General features: G+C 42.6%; 1 protein-coding gene across 2 annotated transcripts in view; it reads right to left on the reverse strand.

Annotated features, from left to right (window-relative positions):
* drosha (drosha ribonuclease III) overlaps positions 1 to 18,583 on the reverse strand; it is a 215,037-nt gene extending 196,454 nt beyond the window's left edge. Inside the window, exons 1-6 of one of the 2 annotated variants that reach the window (XM_083652258.1) lie at positions 18,450 to 18,583; positions 16,371 to 17,223; positions 16,194 to 16,262; positions 13,251 to 13,554; positions 10,876 to 11,017; positions 618 to 778 (exon numbers count right to left, since the gene is read on the reverse strand). In XM_083652258.1, coding sequence (XP_083508384.1) covers positions 618 to 778; positions 10,876 to 11,017; positions 13,251 to 13,554; positions 16,194 to 16,262; positions 16,371 to 17,221 — 1,527 coding nt within the window. In that variant the 5' untranslated portion in view covers positions 17,222 to 17,223; positions 18,450 to 18,583. Of the gene's footprint in view, positions 1 to 617; positions 806 to 10,875; positions 11,018 to 13,250; positions 13,555 to 16,193; positions 16,263 to 16,370; positions 17,224 to 18,449 lie in introns of both variants that reach the window. The other variant, XM_083652257.1, reaches the window with a different exon arrangement.
* Between the last annotated feature and the right edge of the window lie 2,218 nt (positions 18,584 to 20,801).

Consider the following 20,801-nt stretch of genomic DNA (forward strand, 5'->3'; position numbering starts at 1 on the left):
CTTTCAGTGTAGTTCAATTATGTAAACAAAGAGAATGTCGTATCTCAATTTTTTTTAAGTCTGTTTAAAAAAAATACGCCAATTTACAAAAGTCAACATTGATCCCTACAAACTAAGATTTGAATATAGGATATAAAATGTCGTCTTTCAACACAAAGTACGAATGGATTCACTAATGCAACATTATGATGCACCTGTGTGTTAGTGTTTCATCATTCTGTCCTACGATTGATTGTTGATCAGTTAAAGGGATAGTTCTGATTTTTGGAACCCCAGACCTATTTGCTACTTACCAATGGGGCTCACTGAAATTGACTGTGGAGGGATTTTCAGTGAGCCTCAGTCAGCTTGCACAGACAGGAGCGTGACCCCATTGACCTTGTATTGGTTTGTGGCTAACTATCTGGAACTAGTATAAGGGACAGCTTGGTTTGTGCTGAGAAAGGAATCTACCAATCAACATAATCATTGGTAAGTAGCAAATTGGGCTAGGGTTCCAAAAATCAGAACTGCCCCATTAATTCTAATAGGGCCAATCTCCGTACTGTCATTTGAGAAATGGTTGTGATAAAGGGCTGTATAAATGAATGAAGTTTAACTTGATAAGGGTGACCGACCTGTCCTGGGTCGTTGTACCACAGCTCCTCGTGCAGGCGGTCTGGGTGGGCTTTCTTCCGCTTGATCTCCGCGATGACGTCGAACACATCGGAGTCGGAGCTGCTGGAGCACGAGCTTCCCTCGCCGTCAGACTCGCAGTCCGACTCGCTACTGCTGTCGCCTGGCATTCCACCAACAGCACAGACCACTTCCATCATTAGAGCGTTCAAGAAAGGTTAAAGGAACATAAATTCATGATAAATAACAGCAATGTCTCTTTCCAGAAATTATGACCCCATCACTCAAGATAATCCACAGACCTTGTTATGAGCAGTTTCATGGAGGAACTATTTTCTTTTGACCGAACTACACGCGCTAGCTGCAAGCTAGTTCCTACCAGTGTTGTGCATGAATGCCTAAGTGCATGAATGCCTAAACCCCTAACTAAGTGCGCCGCTCACTGAGCAAGCTCATTATTTTCATGAGCGGTGAGCTGAGCGCACCTTTTTGCAAATCCATGAGCATACAGTGAGCTACGCTCACACCTGGGGGGTGAACGGCCCTATTATCGTTCTTTGTCTCGCTCTCTTACCTCGATAATTGCCCATTGTGTACGGTACATGCGTGTGGTAATTTACATAGGAATAAAACCGGGTTTCTTTTCGCCAGGCTGCTGCTGCTCTCTTCCCTCCCCCCCTACAAATTCAGGCTGCACATAGCTAGTTCTAACTAGCCTAGCGCCCTCTCTCAATCAATCACCTGATTCTCTGCGTCTTATACATAAAAGAGGAGGGTGTTTCATTCTGGAGTATAGAGTGAGTGAGCAGTGTTTCCCATACATAAAGGAATTTGTGGCGGGCCGCCACAATAATATTTTGACCGCCACAATAAGATGTTGACCAAAAAAAAACAATGCACCTGAACGCAACATGCAAGATATCCGCTGAATAAGTGTCCAATAAATGTTCATGTCATTCTGGCCAACACTTCTGTTATAGCATTTCAGTCTGGAATATGGAATATCTTTCAATAATCTATGATTTAGCTGCTAAATTGTCAAATACCGCCATCTGCTCACTACCCAGGCACTTATGTATGTACTTAACCTAACTAACTTAACCTAACTAACTATCCGGTGTGCAGAACACTGTCAGCCTAAACTCCGGCTGACACCCCAAAAACCTACAATCCGCTACAGAAAAATGTATATTGTTTGTTTATTAACTGGCCCCTCGCCTTCTATCATTTCACGAAAGTGGCAAAGCAAGTTGAGTATCCCTGACCTATAGGGAGAAATTTAGTTTGTCATTGTAAACCCACAGCACAGTAATGACATGTTCTTCATAGATCTAGCCTTTTAATTTTGCTCTTAAGCTTTCTCAAAGTACACCAAATTCATGCATTTTACTTTAAAATGTTTAAAAAAATCTTGCGGGGGGGGCATGCCCCCGCACCCCCCTAGGGGGTCTGCGGTCCCCCACCACAAATACTCAAAATCCTGTGGGAAACACTGGTGAGGCAATCGGTTGAATTGTACAGCAGCCTCCACGCGAGACTCAGCCTTCAGTCTTCATTCTGAGTCTCGACTTGCAACCCCTCATTCCACTGCAGGCTCGGCTTAGTCGGCTAAAATGACAATAAAACTGTACCCACCTCCGACGCAATGTTGGTATCCAAGATTTGGGTCCCATGGTATTCCCAAATATTGCGTAGTTTCCAAGAGCCCTTATTCACATGCCAGAGCCAAAACTCAAAATGTAAACAGTGCAGTAGGCTACTACACCCTCCCGACCACTGAGCACCCAACCGATTCACTTGATCCCATTCCCAACAGTTGCATGTTATACAGTGGAATCCGCTTAAAGTGATGATTATACTAAAACGATCTATATTATAGATGTATAATAGCCTATAGAATAATAATATAATTAATTACAGCATACAATATAAGATATAGCCTACCATAAGTACCAAATCAATATAAGATACAATACAAGAATTAGGCATATAGATCTATAGCAGGGGTGGGCAGTTATTTTTTATGGGGGGCCACATGAGAAACCCAGATTGTTGCCGCGGGCCGAACAAATATTGTCATGCCGTAACCCAGGAACTTTGATGATAGAGGACCACAAAAAAATGTCCTCGCTACCAGAGGGCCAGATTTTGCTGAGGGCTGGGGGCCAAACGGCGCCGGCGCAAAAAAATGTGGGGCATTTGAAGTCATGTTTAGATGAATAACTAATTTTAAATTAACAGTTGTGATCTCATTATTCAGTCTTAAACACCAATATTTGATCCTTTTCTCACTCACTCCTATGTCACCACTTACTCTCCCTGCAGGGCTTGAAATTAACTTTTTTGACCACCTGCCAATATGGCTGCTAGATTTTAAAGTTACCAGCCAATTAGAATTTCCACTAGCCAAAATGTTTTTCTTTAAATAAACCAGAATATGAGTGGGTTAATTTAAGCATAAGTATCAGTAAGTGGCCCGGGATTCTCAAAGCCTGTGTTGAGGGTCACACGAATGCACTCTTGAAGCTAAATAAATCCCCCAAAAAGTTGATTATTTACATTTTTAGTATCAATGTAGAACAGTCATTTCTTACACATGAGATTAATTTGAGCCTTTTAGTCATAAAGATTATTGAAAGATATTCCCTATTCCAGACTGAAATGTTATAACAGAAGTGGAGTATTGGCCAGAATGACATGAACATTTGGACACTTATTCAGCGGGTATCTTGCATGTTGCGTTCAGGTGCACTGTAATTTTTTTTTTTTTTGCAATTCCAACACGGGCCCGCATGCGGCCCGCGGGCCGCCAGTTGCCCAGGTCTGATCTATAGAGAGCTCCAGGGATGACGTATTTTTGTAGGCTGAATGCGGAAGTCCCGAAGTTCCTGGTTCTTCACTGTTTCTCTCTATGGGATTTTTGAATGGGTTTTTGGCGCGATGCTTCAAATAATGTCTGTGGGCAACGCAAGTTTAATCAAACGCGAACCAAGGTTCAGCGGGATAATCTTCACACATGAGGACCACTTTCATGAGTTTTGAAGCGTAACTGCGAGCCCTAGAGGTAAAAAGCTTGTGCTAAGCTAATCCAGAACTACACACAGTGTCGCATAGGCGTCCACGCATTGATTGCGAGAGAAAGAATTTCCGCGCTCACTCGTGATGACGTATAATATCCACGTCGACATTGTAGTCTCATTTAGCCATTTGCTAGCTAGCCACCCTTTTAACGGCACATAAAAGCTTCAAAACTCATAAAAGTGGTCTTCATGTGTGAAGATGATGTTACTAAACACTGGTTCGCGTTTGATTAAGCCAGCGTTGCCCAGAGAGATTATTAGAAGCATCGCGCCAAAAACCCATTCAAAACTCCCATAGGCGAAAACTGTGAAGAACCAGGGCTGTTAGCATCGATGATTTCCAGACTCGTTCCTGGAGCTCTCTTTAGGATATATAATTTAGAACAGCTGTCTGTGAATAACTGGACTGGGGGGGGGGGGGGGGGGGGGTGAATAGCTATATAGGCTACTGTATTGTATTTTTAATTGTATATTTTTTTTACTTAGAGCAAGATAAAATATGTCTGCTCTTGTCGAAGCTTGGGCTAAAAGCTCCTGAATTTTAAATAAAGATGTGTTTAAAAAGCTATTGCATGTTAAAAGCTATTGTGTGTTACATTTTCAATGCTGTGCATTTTCTCTGGGGAAACACGAAGTGAGCTTGAAATGAACTGAGCTGCTCATTTTTTGGGACTGTGAGCTATAGCTCAAAGTTCAAAATATGAGCTATGAACGTGAACTAGTTCATTTTAATCTGCATGAGCTGAACTTTGAACTAGCTCTTGTGAAGTGAGAGCTTGCACAACACTGGTTTCTACATGAGACTAAAAAGAAAATAGTTCCTACATGAAACTGCTCACAACAAAGTCTGTGCATTATCTTGAGTAACCGGGTCATGACTTCTGGAAAGAGACAATGCTGTTGAGTTTTTCAAATGTATTTTGTTGGTGCTTCGAGCACTACAAGCCGAGTGCCATCCAGTTCCATTGTATTGGAGAGAAGGCAGAAACTCTACGGCCGATATCTCCAAAACTTAGGCAACTAACACAAAACGATATAGATGGATAAATAGCACTACAGGCGAGAGGAAATATATGTATTTTTGATTTTAGGGTGAGCTGTCCCTTTAACGTGCATATTATGGTTACACACTGTATTATTAATATTAGTGTATTGACTCATTGATTACTTACGATATACTACCAGTCAAAAGTTTAGACACACACATTTTTCTTTATTTTTACCATTTTCCACATTTTAGAATAACAGTAAAGACATCACAACTATGACATAACACAGATGGAATTATGCAGTAACCAAAAATTGTTAAACAAGTCAAAACTAGATTATATTTGAGATTATTTAAAGTAGTCGCCCTTTGCCTTGATGGAAAGGCAAAGGCTTTGGAAAGAAATGCATATTTATATTTGACTAAGAAAGAAACACATTTCAAGCATTTAAGCAGAAGACTTTAGATCAAAATGGCTTTAAGAGAATGAAAATCAGGTGTGTCTAAACTTTTGACTCGTACACAAGAGCCTTGCTGAAAGGCCTAACAACGGCACTCCAACTGCCGCAAGTCTAAAGAAATTGTAATTTCATTTCATTTTATTACAGACATTACATATTACATGTAGACATCACATTGATGTCAAAATGTGTTGTTAATCATTTAAATATTTTAGAAATAAAATGTGCCTGTTCTTAGTCATGTAGAGTCATAGGGACATACTGTATCTTAACACCAACATTAGCTTGATGCAGTCGGATTTGCGTTGATTTGAGCAAGCAGAGAGAGAAAGAGAGATGCGAGCAGCTGTTTCTACGTGCCTAGGCCACCCTGCTGATTGAGTAATTTTTGCGAGTGCTGTTAATAAATATTTGTATTATTGTGCTTGCTGAAAGCAAGGAACAATCTATAAAATCCACCATACTTATTATTGTGCTTGCTGAAAGCAAGGCACAATCTATAAAGTCCCCCATACTTATTATTATATCTGCCAGTTTTTTGGCGCGTAATAACTCCCACAGTTTTCACACCACATAGACATGCCAGAACTCAAAACGTGCAGGTCATTGTCGACAGGGGTGCTAAGACTTTGCTAAGGGTTTCGTCAAGCGGTTTGGGACAAGTTTTTTCCCCATTCACTTGAATGGGGTTTCGAAAAATCTTGCATTAAATTAGCTGTATCTCAGAAACCATATGAGGTACAGCTACAAAACTTGGTAGGGAAGTTCACACAGGGGCCTTTTACTATCCACGAAAGAATTACACCAATTGACCAGATAGTGGCGCTATAGCAGCCTTCTTTACGTTTTGGTCCATAACTTTTGAACCGTAGGTTCCACAATCAAACTTCTTTTTTCCCTGAATTCCTTGGGTCGTTCCGCATCATACTCGTATAGGCCACGCCCATTTCCGTCTGACTAGATTTTCCGCCATTTTGAATGCTGTCCAAAACATCTTTTTTTGCGATTACATCCAAGAAGCAGAGGCTACTCGGTGGCCTCATGTGTTGTTTATTTCAGCGTCCCGTGATAACGTCTGTGTTCGTGTGTGTGTGCGTGTGTGTGTGTGTGTGTTGTGGTAATTGTCATCTTGCACAACCCGCAGTGCAACACGCTGCTCAATGCTCACACTCTGTGCTTTTTGGAGGCGTTGAAATATAAATAAGTTCATTGCTGCCGTCTTTAGTAGCCAGCAGTAGTCACAGCCTCCAGAGAGACTTTACAGCGGGGAGAAGGGACGAGAGAGAGCCGCGAGCCGAGGGAGAGCCATCCTGCCGTAATGTAATTACCCTAGTTAAAGTATAAATCGATTTTACGATTTTCATTTTTTTAACATCGTCCTAACTAATTAATTTGATTACGATTCAAAATCGATTTATCGAGCAGCCCTAACACACACACACACACACACACACACACACTTTCTTTTCTTTCTGGATTTGATCTTTACAATTTTCACTGAAGGCACAGGAAGCAGTCTGGGGAGAAATAAATTGTTATTTTATTTTGAAGGGCGGGAGGAAGTGCTGATTCATTGTAATTATGTCCAGCCTTACTTCTTGTATTGACAATTGACACTTGCTGAAAGCAAGGCACAATCTATGAAGTCCCCCATACTTATTATTATTATATATCTGCCAGTTTTTTGGCACGTAATAACTCCCACAGTTGTCACACCACATAGACATGCCAGAACTCAAAACGTGCGGCTCATTGACGACAGGGGTGCTATGACTTTGCTAACTGTTTCGTCAAGCGGTTTGGTCGCTATTCGCGATTAAGCGCATGTTTTCTTCCCATTCACTTGAATGAGGCTTCGAAAAAATTTGCATTAAATTAGCTGTATCTCAGAAACCATATGAGGTACAGCTACGAAACTTGGTAGGGAGGTTCACACAGGGGCCTTTTACTATCCACGAAAGAATGACACCAATTGACCAGATAGTGGCGCTATAACAGCGTTCTTTACGTTTTGGTCCATAACTTTTGAACCGTAGATTCCACAATCAAACTTCGTTCCGCATCTACTAGGGGTGTCACGATACACTAATTTCACGATACGATACGATACACGATATTGGGTTCACGATAACGATACGATATTTTAACAATATTTTTTTAACAAAAGTAAATAATTTTTATGTATTTATTTATCATTTATTTAACCATGTGAGTCCCATTGAAATCGAAACCTCTTTTCAAGGGAGCCCTGGGAAAATACTGGAAAAATAGTCTTTCATTTGAAATACACAAAATACAAAACAAATGCTGTTTTTGGAAATTGTTATTATAATAACTAGAAAACAACATGGAAGATAATGCTTCTCTTGCAATAGAATGTGTCACACTGTCACAAACTAAATGTTTGTTGCATGGTGAAAGAAAAATAAAGTAGCCTATACAATCTATTTCTTAAATAACTCATGCTCAATGGTCCCTAAACTTATGTAATCTTATGTACCCCTTGAGCCGTTTTGCCATGCCAGTAGTAGTCTACCCCCTCACTCATGCGTGTTGATTCTGCTAAATTTGTTCTATTATTATTCAGGAGCAAAAAAATTATTATTATTTTTTTTACGATATAATTTTTTTCTGACGATACGCATATCGTGACGTTTCGATATCGCGATATATCGTGCGACGAAATATCGTAAGACCCCTAGCATCTACTCATATAGGCCAGGCCCATTTCCGTCTGACTAGATTTTCCGCCATTTTGAATTTTGTCCAAAACAGTTTTTTGCGATTCCTCCTTAAAATGTTGTCCAATCTTCACCAAACCAAAGCACACATCATGTGTGGACTGTCCTGCACAACGCTGATTTCGCGTTTTTTGAAAAAAAACGCACTGTTGAGATATAATCGACTTCCACATTTCTGTGGGTGGAGCCTATTTCACAAAAATCGCCATAACTCCGGAACACATCCGATGCTAACCAAACTTGGTACAGGTGTGGACGGATGTACTCTGAAAAAATATACGAAATATACAAAAAAGAATGTGTCATTTTGCCTATAGGGGGCGCTGTAGCAACATGAAGTACCTGTAGCTCACAAGCCATGAGAGCAACTGTTCCCAAATTGGGTCTATGGCCCCTATCGTTGCATCAGCCTATGAACTGCGCTGAGCGCCCAGCGCAGCGCAGATCAGTGGGCATGGACCAGCCCACTCGATATCTTGGTGTCGGCGCTACACGCAGCCTTAAGCATTACAACAACGCCTTTTAAGCATAAAATTATGCACAGTCTGCTCATTGGGGAAGTTCAGTAAACGAGTCACAAGCTTGCCTTTAAAGCTCCAATTCCACGGAGCAATCCAGTAAAACCAGACAAGCCAACCGCTCTGCTCACTCCCTTCCCTTCATCCCGTCTGTCTGTCTCCATATATAGGCTATTATTCCATATTATTATGCTTCTCAAACCAATCTAACTGCAGTTTAAATACTGCAAGCAAGTAAATACGCTACACTATAGCAAGATCAAAGTGAAAAGAATGTTCTAAACGCATTGGCTAGAAAAAATGATGAGATTAGATTGGTGAAAGTTTGTCCAGAATGATATCGTTTTCTCTCCCCTGCTGCAGGTAGGATGATGCACATAAATATAGCCTACATTATGTAAAGTCATTGCAGAAATGTGTTTTTATTGTAAAACTAAATGTGAAGTAGGGCCAATTTATTGGAGCAGACATCACAGTAGGACATGACAGTAGAACCGCGTTACGCTGTCACTTATCTAAATCACGTTAAATCTGCAAGGGATATATATAGGCCCAAGATGACATATGTTTCACATAGGGTTGTGTTTTGATTTCGATGTTTTATTTGGTCCAATATTGAAATGTTCTACAATTGCAGGTTGTGTTAACATTACACATTATTTAGATCTACCTTTCTATCTATTTCGGCTCATTTGGTTGCTATTTATTATCGAAATGGATTAGCCCAATGCATGCTGGGAGATTTCACATTTGTGAAAGCCAGGCAGTGAACATTTGTTTGGGCAGAATGATCTCGTTTTCTCTCGCCTTTTCTTCTTCCCCACTGCACAGGTAGGATGATGCAACAGCTTCTGAATGTCACGGGCTCAAAACTGTCATGTTATAAAAAACTGTCATGTTGTTATACTATGTACGGTATAACGAGAGGAGGACAAACTGAGATCAGCAGAGCAGAAGCTGTGCTTGGAATATCCGCGGCGCACTGAATAAGGCCTGGTTTTCAAAAGCGCAAAGCGCTAAATTAACGCCAGGGGGAAGATATCGTTAGGCCAGTATTTAAGGCCGAAACGCCCATTCTGGCCTATTCTGGCACTGCGCCACGCCTGTTTGGCCTACAGCGCATTTCGTGGGCTAAAACCATGTTGCTATCTTCCCGAGGCAGGCGCAAGGTGCGTTTTTTTGCATTTAAGGCCAGTTTCTGCGCCTAAGGCCTGTGGGAAAATAGAGCCCTATATGTTCATAGAGTACTCTTCTACTCTGGCCTAAAAAATTACACCGATTGACCTAACGGTGGCGCTATAACAGCCATCTTTACGTTTTGGTCCATAACTTTAGAACCGTAGCTTCTACAATCAAAATAAATTTTTCACAGGTTTCCTTGGCTCGCCCCATGTTTACTCATTGCTCTGATCTAAAGAAAATACTCCTATTGACCTGATGGTGGCGCTATAACAGCCCTCTTCACACTTTGGTCCATAACTTTTGAACTGTAGCATCTACAATTGAAATTCCGCTGCTGGATCCTCCCGCTTCTACTCACATAGGCCCGCCCTTAAGTATTTAGTCCCTCTAGCTGCATGGGCAGGGACCTTGCAAGGCAGGCGGTGCATGGAGAGGACAGCAAGCACAATTAAATTTTCAGTAGGAAATTTAGATATTCTAGTTTGATTTTGAAACAGTAGCCTTACGTTGTTGTTTAGCCTTTCTCATGCTATTGCATGGTCATTAAATCAGTTGCATTAACAAATGTCTCTGCAGTGGGAAGTGGTACTTTGAAAATGTGTTTTGATCCATCATTTGGGAACCTCTGTTGTAGTAGATTGCAAATTCTATTTTGTTAGCTGACAACTGTAGACTTAAATATATCTATGAGAATGAAGGAGCAGGGTTTCCAATGGTGACAGGTGCGCACGCCATCCAGTTGAATAACCATTGATGGTGAGATAAACAATGCCTTAAATTCATATTCGCCTTTAACGCAAGTACATGATTGTGAAGCCAGCGCCCTCAGCAGCATATTTATCAAATGAGATCACCCTGAGCAAGATTGATATTAGTGCTGTGCTGAAAGAGACGAGAAAGTTGGCAGCCAGATAATATGGCAAACAGTCGAACACTGAACTTAATCTGTGCCTCGGCTTAACACTACTGATGGAGCTGGCAGGGCTTTTAGCATAGCAATGACAATACATTGCCAACAAATGTATTCAACATTTGCATTTTGGTGATTTAGCTGATGTTCTGATCCAGAACGACTTACAAGTGAGCAGGTAGGTTTCACTCACTGGCTGCTGCAGGCATCAAACATGTAACCAATGACATCATCTTATATCAACATCCTCAACACTTTCAACTACATTCTAAATTAAATTAAATATTGCAACTATGCCAGTGATCTATAATTAGCACTTGTGGAGACTAAAACTGTGATACATGCTGTTTATAGATAAATATTTTTGCATTACTACCAACCTGGATCCTCATCTAGTTTGGTCTTGGGCGGTTCCCATTTGGGTCTAGCCTCCTTGGCTCGCTCCTGTCTCTTCACCAGCTCTTCCTCGAAGCGCTCGTACAGGCCGCGCAGTTTACTGGTCCCCACAACTGTAGAGTCTCCCTGGAGTAAACACAGTTTCCATTCAGCTCAAAAACAAAAGACGTGGCGAAAACATTTCAAGTATTTATCAAACTTGAAATGTTAAATAGAAGAATAGCAGATATTATTTTAGTGCAATGGTGTTTTTTTACACTGCAAACTGGTTTGTCTGCATGCTGTGTACTGTAGAGGTACTCTACTGTATGTTTACTTTTTTAACCATATCGCCCAGCCACTGAATTGTTAACTCGTACACTCATTTCCATCTTCTAGTCTGAGACTGCACTCTGTTTGAGTTATTTCTATGATGGGATCCCCCCAGTGGAATTCCAACCAATCACTAGAGACCAAGTCCAACGAATGTACGAATGTACGGATGTGCGAATGTACAAAAAATCTCCCTTTTGAAAAAATGCCTCCAAGCAGAGTGTTGTTCGGATTTCTAAATAATTGCTACTTGTAATCAATTTAAAACAGCCTCGACAGCAGGCAACAGCCGCGGCCATTGTTGTTTACTCCTCAGGGCAGTCTTGACAACCGCACTTGACAAAGGCTGGTCCCGCCCGTTGGGTTGTTTATTGACACTGATTGGCCAATCATTAGTCCTAGGGCTGGGTTAAAAAAAACGATTCTCCGATTTTTAATCGATTTTTATTTTAATCCTTTGATATCAATTCATATGTCCAGAGAGCGATTTTTTTTTATTAACTCATTGAGTGCCATGGACGAGTATGTTCGTCAATTGCGTTTTTTGACGGTGGGACGTGGATCAAAGCCTCAGGCATCTCCTGTACAAATATGGGAGCTATTGAAGGTGTATAACCTATTTTACGGACTCATTAGGTGGCGACAGTGCTCTCCAGATTACAGAAAGGTCCGGAAAACAGGAGGAAAAAGCCGTGATCAAAGAGAAACCGATGCATGCTGCAGCCAGAGCCATATAGATTGCTCTGTCTGCAGCTGACGTTGTCTGCGAACCGCAGTCAATCCGCGCCCACAACTGAGCTCCTCTGCCTCTGTCTGTCTGTCTGCATATAGTTTCTCCACACGATTAGCCGCCAGAAAGGCAGCACCCGACGCCGAAGGGCCAAACCTTTCCCTGTCCCTGCAGTCCGGTTTGGCATTTCCGCGTCGCGCTGGGAGCCGCCCGGCGCACAAAAACGAAGCGCTCCGAAAATAGACTGGGTGCGTGTAGGCTGTGTGTTAGTGTGGGGAGGAGTTTGCAGCTGAGGGGGGGAGAGGGGGGTGGGGCACGCAGGCACCACACAACTACACCACGTCACTACATCAGAAAATATTAGCTAGAGTCAGTGAATGTGCTTGAAATGCTTCATTTCACAAAAGGCTGAATATCTCAGCTTATAATTTGAAACCTGTCTTTTTGCTCAAAACAGCCTATCTTCTCTGGCTCATAACTAAAGAACGGAAAATGGTATCAATAAACTTTTTTTTGCAGATGATAGAAGAGAGTCTCATCGTTCTTTGTGCGTGTTCGGTGTTTACATAGTAATATCACACAATATTCTGTGGGCCTCGAGAAATCACTGAAAACGCTCTGAAACTCTGGCACTGCGTCCGTTCTCCAAAAGTGGCTGGCACTCAATGAGTTAAAAAAATAAATAAAAAAATGAAAAAAATAATAAACATAGGCTATAATATTATAGGCTGTGTGGTAGTTGAAACATAGTTTCAAGTTGACGTTTATTTATGTTTGTAGTTGAAAAAAACAAATACTGTAGGCTACATAAATGGAAATGTTTGATCATTAATATCTACTTTTAGAAATTATATAGGCTGAAATCAAATCACTGTGCATAATTGTGAAAGTGTCTTTATTGACAGATGAAATGGCTGTTATTTACCATTTGTCACCACCTGGTGAGTAAATATATGTGTAACTAAAACCATTAAAATTGACAACCGGTCACGCAAAAAAGGTTGGGAACCCCTGTGTTACATAACTGGACAATCATGTAATTCAGGTTACAGCTCAAAAAACATGTTTTAGTATCACTAACCAAATCGATATTGAAATTAATCGAATCGGAATCGAATCAAATTCTTGAAATTTGAACCAATCCATATTTCTGGCCTGGGGGCCGGGTGTATTTCCATACTAATCATCTGCCCAAAATGTAAATTCATTAAAAATGCAACATGCACCATACTCTTTAAGCAGTACATAAACAGACAAACTAGCAACTGAATTTAGCATTTAAATAGTAAAAAAAAACAAAAGAAAAAAAAACAGTACCACTTGGTCCATGGGGTCATTGGAGTAGTAGTTCTCAGCGTGGGTACAGCGGATCCAGGCTGGTTTCAGCAGCTCCTCCTTCTCTTTCTCATCATCTCCTTTCTCCTTCTCTCTCTCCTTCTCCCTCTCTCTCTCCCTCTCTCTCTCCCGCTCTCGGTCTCTGTCTCTGTCGGTGAGCGGCTCCTCCGGCTCTCTGCTCCTGAGCGAGGTGTAGCTGCGCTCCCTGCTCGTCCCCGAGCCCTCTGACCTCCGCTCCCTCTCCTCTTCCCAGCGTCCGCGTTTCCGCTCTCGGCTCGTCGACCGACTGCAAGGCACAAATAACAGACATGAAGTGATCATACTCTATAATAGTGATTCCTAACAGAATATAGAGCTGTTTTATACCCATTTTAACACAAAAACATCACTTACAGCACCTTTAACAGCTGGGCAAATGTATTGTGAAATATTTTTTTATAATTGATTAATCATTTAACACGTTGACTGCCACTGACGTATTTTCGTATCGATTTTTTTTTTTTGACGGTGCTACGTGGATCAATGCCCCCCGCGTCTCCTATGGAGATATTGGAAGTATTGAATGTGTATAATCTATTTTACCGACCAGCTAGGTGGCGACGGTCCTCTCCTGACAGAGATAAAGTCAACCAAAAGCAGCCGCCTCCCGCGGCTGCTTCCTCCATTCTCAAGGAAATGGCTTGGCGATTTTACAGTCAGAAACGAACGAGCCTCATTCTCATACTGTAGGCGGGGACGCTTTCGCGCTGCTGCGGTGGGGGGTTCCAGAAATGGACTGGGTGAGCAGCATAAAGCCTAGAGTCGCACGGGGCTTCATCGGGGCTCTCAAACCCAAGAGACGAGTGAGACCTATCCACACTCGCTGCCAGGGAGGGAGGCTGCTCAAACTCGCTGCCAGGGAGGGAGGCTGCTCAAACTCCTAGCAGCAGAGCACTCGCTTGTGACAAACGCAGGCTGAAAGCCACTAGACACGCCCACGGAGGGAGGAGTTGAAGGAGAGGGCGTTCGGAACTATATTGTTTGGATGTCTGATCTCTCACTGATGCCAAAAATAAATGGTTAAAGTGACTGTTCTGCCTGTTTGATTGAATTTCACAAAACTGCGATTATCTCAGCTTTCACTCTCAGACGCTAAAACCATGCTGTACTCAACGGCTAATATCTACATAACTACTAACTCTACAAACTAACTCTTTTAGACAGAGAAAGCACACATTCTATTAGTACTTTTGTGAACTTTGTGTTGACAAACTCCAAGCAGAAAAGAATCCTCGGCTCTTGTAAAATGAGGCAGAATCCTCAAAAAAACGGCTTGGCAAAAGCTACCTACAGCAAAAAAAAAACGGCTGGCAGTCAATGTGTTAAGGACCAATTTTAAGAAAAGTATACAAGAAGGAAAACTCCACACATCTCCTTTCCGGGTCAGGTATGTAGGACAATAATAAAGCGTTCAGAAATGTTAAAGGAGAGTCTTGAACACTGTCCAAACTTGCAATAAAATTTAATGGGACGTTTCGGCCTCTGACCTTTATCAAACAAAATGTTGCATTTTGTTTGATAAAGGTCAGAGGCCGAAACGTCCCATTTCACCGAAACATCACATATTACATTTTATTGACAGTTTGGACAGTGTGCGGGACTCTCCTTTACAATTTCTGAAGAAAAATATACTAAAATTCTCCCACTCCTTAAACGTGAATATTTTCTGCTTTCTTTAGTCTTCTATGACAGTAAACTGATTATCTTCAGGAAAAAGAAGACATTAGGATGTCATCTTGTTCTTTAGGGAAAAAGTGATGGAGAAACGTTCACCATTTTGTGACATTTTATAGACCAAATGACTAAATGATTAGCGAAGAAAATCGTTTTTTGGGGGGGGTTCTGCTACACGACTGCTCCTGGACACAGTCCACATTCAGTTATAGTAGATGTTGCAGTTGAAAAATGACTCCTATTTGGATTTTCACAATATGATATACGCCGGACAACTATGCTGCAACTACAATTAATTTGTCTGGAGTAGAGCTGCAATTATTAATCGGTTAGTTGTTGCCAACTATTTTGATAATCAATTAATCGCTTGAGTACGTTTTCACGGGGGGAAAAGTCTAAATTATCTGACTATCTTCTTAAATGTGAATATTTTCTGGTTTCTCTACTCCTCTATGACAGCTAACTGAACATCTTTAGGTTGTGGACAAAACAAGACATTTGAGGACATCATCATCGGCTTTGGAAAACACTGATGTCATTTTTCACCATTTTTAGACATTTTATAGACCAAACAATTGATTGATTGAGAAAATGATTGACAGATTAATCAACAATGAAAATAACCGTTAGTTGCAGGCAGCCCTACTAGGGCTGGTCTAGGTTAGACTAGGCTAGTTGGGAGGGCGAGGGCCTGTGCAGTAAATAATAAAGTGGTCTGAGGATTTGTGTTTGGCAGTGATAATAAGACACTCAATCAATCTGGAAACCCATCGGTTAAACAAAAAAATATTTTTTTTCTCTAACCTCTGGGGCCAGCCCCGTTTCAATGTGGTGCAACAAGAACTCAAGAGGCACGGTGGGCAGAGGAAGAAAATCCCTTTCCGCTCCCGGCAAACTCTGCCATTGGCTCCAACCGACCGACCGGCTCTGCCCATTAATGGATTTCTTTTCCGCTCCTTGAGTGTTGCTCTCAAATCCGCCCGTCGCTATGAAACAACAATAACAACTCTAGCTCGTTGCTAGTAGCAAGTAGCAACTTGCTATACGCTGAAAATGGTCAATTTTGACTACACACCGGTCACGTCCACTTCATTTTGATTGGGTAAAGCGCAGCATACGTGCCCCTTTTGACAGAGCCTGCTGACAGATTTTCGATGCAAGTCGAAATTCTGTCTCAAGAGATTATAAGACACTAGATGGGAATAAAAGTACCTTCGAGGCCTCTTCCTGTGCCTGTCAGGAGACTGAGATCTCCGACTTTCTCTGTGACGATGCCTCTCCCTGTGAACACACACAGTTCTGACATTAATCTACATTCACACAAATCCATATCAATCCAGACTGTCACCGTCTTTCAGAACATGCATGCACACTCTTCTCTCCTCGTACCTGCTGCGGTCCCTGCTCCTGTGTCTGGGTGGCGTCCGACCTCTGTCGTACTCAGACCGGTACCGACCTGCCTCCGGCTTGCCACGCCTGTCTGGACTGCGGCCGCGGTCCTTCCTCTCTCCGGAGAACTCCATTTTGTGCCTGCTGTCGCCGTGGCCGCCATAGCCGTAGCCCTTCTGCCTGTGCTCATCGTGGCGATGCCCTCTCTCCGGGGACCGCCTGTTGTCCGAGGGCTTCTCATACTTGTACTGCCCCCCGTGCCTGAAGCCGTGCTCAGGCTTGAACGAGGCGGCGCTCTGGGTGTAGCCTGGGCTGAAGGTGGGAGGGGGGAAAGGCGGGTGGGGGTAGTTCATGGAGTAAGGGGGGTGGTAGCTCATAGACGGGGGGGTCATGGACGGAGGCATGGGCGGGTGTGGTAGCGGTGGAGGGGGCATCATGTAGTGGTGGTAAGCATTCTGAGCAGATGCCTGCGACCCTGCCGCGGGGCTGCCACCTGAGGGTCCGGGGAGCGGGGGAGGAGGAAAGTTGGGCGGAGCTTCAGGAAAGCCCTGGCGGACGGGAGGCTTGGGGAAAGGCGGGCGCACAGGGCACTGGTTCAGAGCATTGGGAGTCTGGGAAGGCGCCGGAGGAGGGTAAGGCATAAAGTCGGCGTGCGGAGGAGGCATGTATCCACTGTTTCCATGGTAGCAGGAGCCCGGAGGGGTCTGATTCTGAGGCTCATAGTGGTACGGGGGCACGGGGGGCTGGGGAGGGGGCGGCCGCAGGTTGGTGGGTCGGTAGTTTTGAGGAGACCCATGCTGGCCGGGAGGCATTCCCCCTCTGGAGCCCCCACGACCCTGATGGAAAGACATGGCTGCAGATATGACACAACAGAGAAATTTAGTATTGATATACTCTTGCATTTCACACTACAGAAACATACATTAACCTGGAATTTGACTTACCCCTCATACTGAGCATTAGCACCCGGCGAACGTCAACGCATTTCCCATCAAACAATTGTGCCGCTCTCACATCTAGGTATAAAAACCAACCCTTACCTGAGCCAAAAACGTGAAGTGAAGACGCTATCTGATGGCCAACATCCTCTTCTTTTAAATACATATAGGTGCCTCTTCCAAATTGTTGCATAAAATCCACTTTTCTGTCTTTGAAAAACCGAAAATGTAGGTGAAATACCATTCCGGAAGTGTGGGGGGCATTAGTGAGTAAACAGTGAGTCGTTGTTCCGGGTTGCTCCAGATGAATGATTTTCGGTTTTTCAAAGACAGAAAAGTGGATTTTATGCAACAGTTTGGAAGAGGCACATACATGTATTTAAAAGAAGAGGATGTTGGGCATCGGATAGCGTCTTCACTTCACGTGTTTGGCTCAGGTAAGGGTTGTTTTTTATACCTAGACGTGAGTGGCACGATTGTTTGATGGGAAATGCGTTGACGTTCGCCGGGCGCTAATGCTCAGTATGAGCGAGAAGCTAACGGGGTAAGAATTTGACTAAAGCCTCACTGTTTCCCAAAGACTGGGTCGGGACCCACAGGTGGGGTAGCAGGAGATTTTATTTGGTTCGCCAAATACATTTGCAGAATTCTTCATTATATTAGTTTTGAATAAACATAACTACAACAGTTAACTATCTCACACAATGATGACATAACTTACGGCTTTCAAACCAAAGGTGTACGCTTAGCAAATGCCAAAATGTGTACATTAACATAGAGCCATGTCATGTTTTATAACGTTCTAGTGATAATAGTTTAACAATAACATATAAACAAACACCAGTCTCTGGGCCATTGTTCGGCGAACCTGCGCATATTAACGTGAGCTCCATCAGCTACAATGGCTGATCGACACTATTTGACAAACAAGAAACACACAGCAGGGCAGATGACTGTGTGAAAACTCCAGCTAGGCAACATAAGAAACGAAGAAGACAGGCACCCTGGTTCAATATAGATGTCTGTAACGTTCCAGTGGCTAACGTTAGCTAACAGCAGAGGCTGCTACGGATGGATCATGGTACTAGCGGGCTGGCTAGCACATCCTCGCCAGAATTAATAACGCTATGCTAGCTCTTACCTTTCGAAAACAGCACGCACTAGAAACAGAGGTACATTAGCCTGGTACAGCCCACTGAGCTATATTAAATAGGTACAGCCTGGTAGCCTTATGATATCGTACTGTCTCAAAGATTATCATAGACCTTTACACGCTTTGACTGACGGTGTGTGCGACTGCGACGCCTGTTTCTAGTCGGAATACTGATGGAGAGGAACGCGGCTTGACCAATCAGATTCCGATTTCTTCTTCTTCTTCTTCTTCTTCTTCTTCTTCTTCTTCTTCTTCTTCTTCTTCTTCTTCTTCTTCTTCTTCTTCTTCTTCTTCTTCTTCTTCTTCTTCTTCTTCTTCTTCTTCTTCTTCTTCTTCTTCTTCTTCGAATAGAAAAACTATTCCAATATTTTTGCAGTTAGCCAATGAAATGGCGTTCTGATTTGAAAGCTTTCACAGAGGGGCTTTCCTACTGGACTCGAAACTTGTTTTTATGAAATATCATGTGATCCTTGTGAGAAACCAGAGATCTGCACAGCCATCATTAGACTAATAGTGCTCTTGCCGATGCCATGGCACTGATTGCTGTGTTGTGCTTATCTGTTAGTGGTGCCCGTGCCCATGTCTCAATCTTATGTCTCTCCACTGTGTAGGCTATTCGTTATTGTAATTCAAATATTGTCCCAGAATTTCAGAATTATTTCTTGTGGAACGTGATATTTGCCTAATCTCACTATTATGAGAATGTACTTTTTTTATGCAACTTTTTAAGAAACCACTGCTATGGAAATGTACTTATTTCTATTAAGTAGCCTAAAGGCTCATTTATACTCCATTTTAATCCGAAAATAAATGTGTCCGTTTCAAACGGTGTAATCGTCACTGCCCACATGGAAATGCGTCTTTCACGTTGGTATCATGTTAAGCAATACATCCACCCGTGGGCAGTAGAGAGTCAAATGTATGAGTGTGTGGGGGGTTTTGCTCCGTTTCATGCGTATCCGTAAGCTTTCAGATGACGGACAGAAAATGCACAAAATGAACGCAGAGTACGGACAGAAGGCTCTGTCCGTCTCCGTCTCCGTCTTTAACATAGAGTATAATTGGGCCTTAAGTGATGTGGTTTGTATTGATTTTAAGGAAGTAGCCTACCTCCCCCTACACAGGTGGGGATCTTTTTGGCCGGTGTGAGTGTGCACATGCGCCACGGCGGCCTGTCATCTCCACTCGTCCAGACAATTTGCGTGCCCGACCTGGGGGCCGACCTGTTTGGTCGTCCCACTGGTCACCGCTGTATGGCGCTGTACTCCGCTTTCAAAAAGACATACAGGGGAGGAGTGACCAGGGCCGTAGCCAGGGATTTCGGGCCCCATGAAAGGATATCACATCGGGCCCACGGATGCCGCCGGCATAACATTTTGGCCATTTGAAGCCCAATTTAGAGGAATATCTCATTTTAAATCAGAGAGTTCCCCAAACTTTTGAGTAGCCAGTCAGATTGAAAAAGTAGCCGGATCATGTTCGCGGCATTTGTTCCAGTGGTCCTTTTCCCAATTAATAAACAAACCTCAAATATGTATCGATGAGTGTGACAATCTCCCTGCAGGGCTTGACATTTGCTTTTTTGGCCACCTGCCAATATGGCTGCTAGAAGTTACCAGCCAATTAGAATTTCAACTAGCCAAAATGTTTTTCTTGAAATAAACCAGAATATGAGTGTGTTAATTTAAGCATAAGTATCAGTAAGTGGCCCGGGATTCTCAAAGCCTGTGTTGAGGGTCACATGAACAAAAATGCACTCTTGAAGCTAAATAATTCCAAAACCAACAAGTTAATTATTTACATTTTTTACTTCAATGTAGAACAGTCATTTCTTACACATGAGATTACTTTTAGCCTTTTAGTCATAAAGATTATTGAAAGATATTCCATATTCCAGACTGAAATGTTATAACAGAAGTAGAGTATTGGACAGAATGACATGAACATTTGGACACTTATTCAGCGGGTATCTTGGCTGTCAGTCAAGGGCCCTTGGAATCGTCCACACTTTCCCCCGCCTGGCTACGGCCCTGGGAGTGACTATTCTGTGAAAACCGTCTATGAGGGTTTTACAGCAGAGCCATTCTGCTCTACAGCCATTAAGGGTTAATATGTCACTTTTATAAGTTTAGAAAAAATGTAGATGGTCAAAGTAACCATGTAGATTACCCTTGTGTGCTCAGTTTAGCAAAATAACGGCTATTTATTTTTGTTGGGATAACGTAATGCATTATAGGTAGTTGGCTACTGTGGCTACTATGCTAGCGGCTAACGTTAGTTACTTTACATGGCAGTAAAATGCCACTGAATGACCAAATTGATTTAACTTTTAAAGTTTTA

Source organism: Poromitra crassiceps (assembly GCF_964638095.1).
Source record: "Poromitra crassiceps genome assembly, chromosome: 2".
NCBI lineage: Eukaryota > Metazoa > Chordata > Actinopteri > Beryciformes > Melamphaidae > Poromitra > Poromitra crassiceps.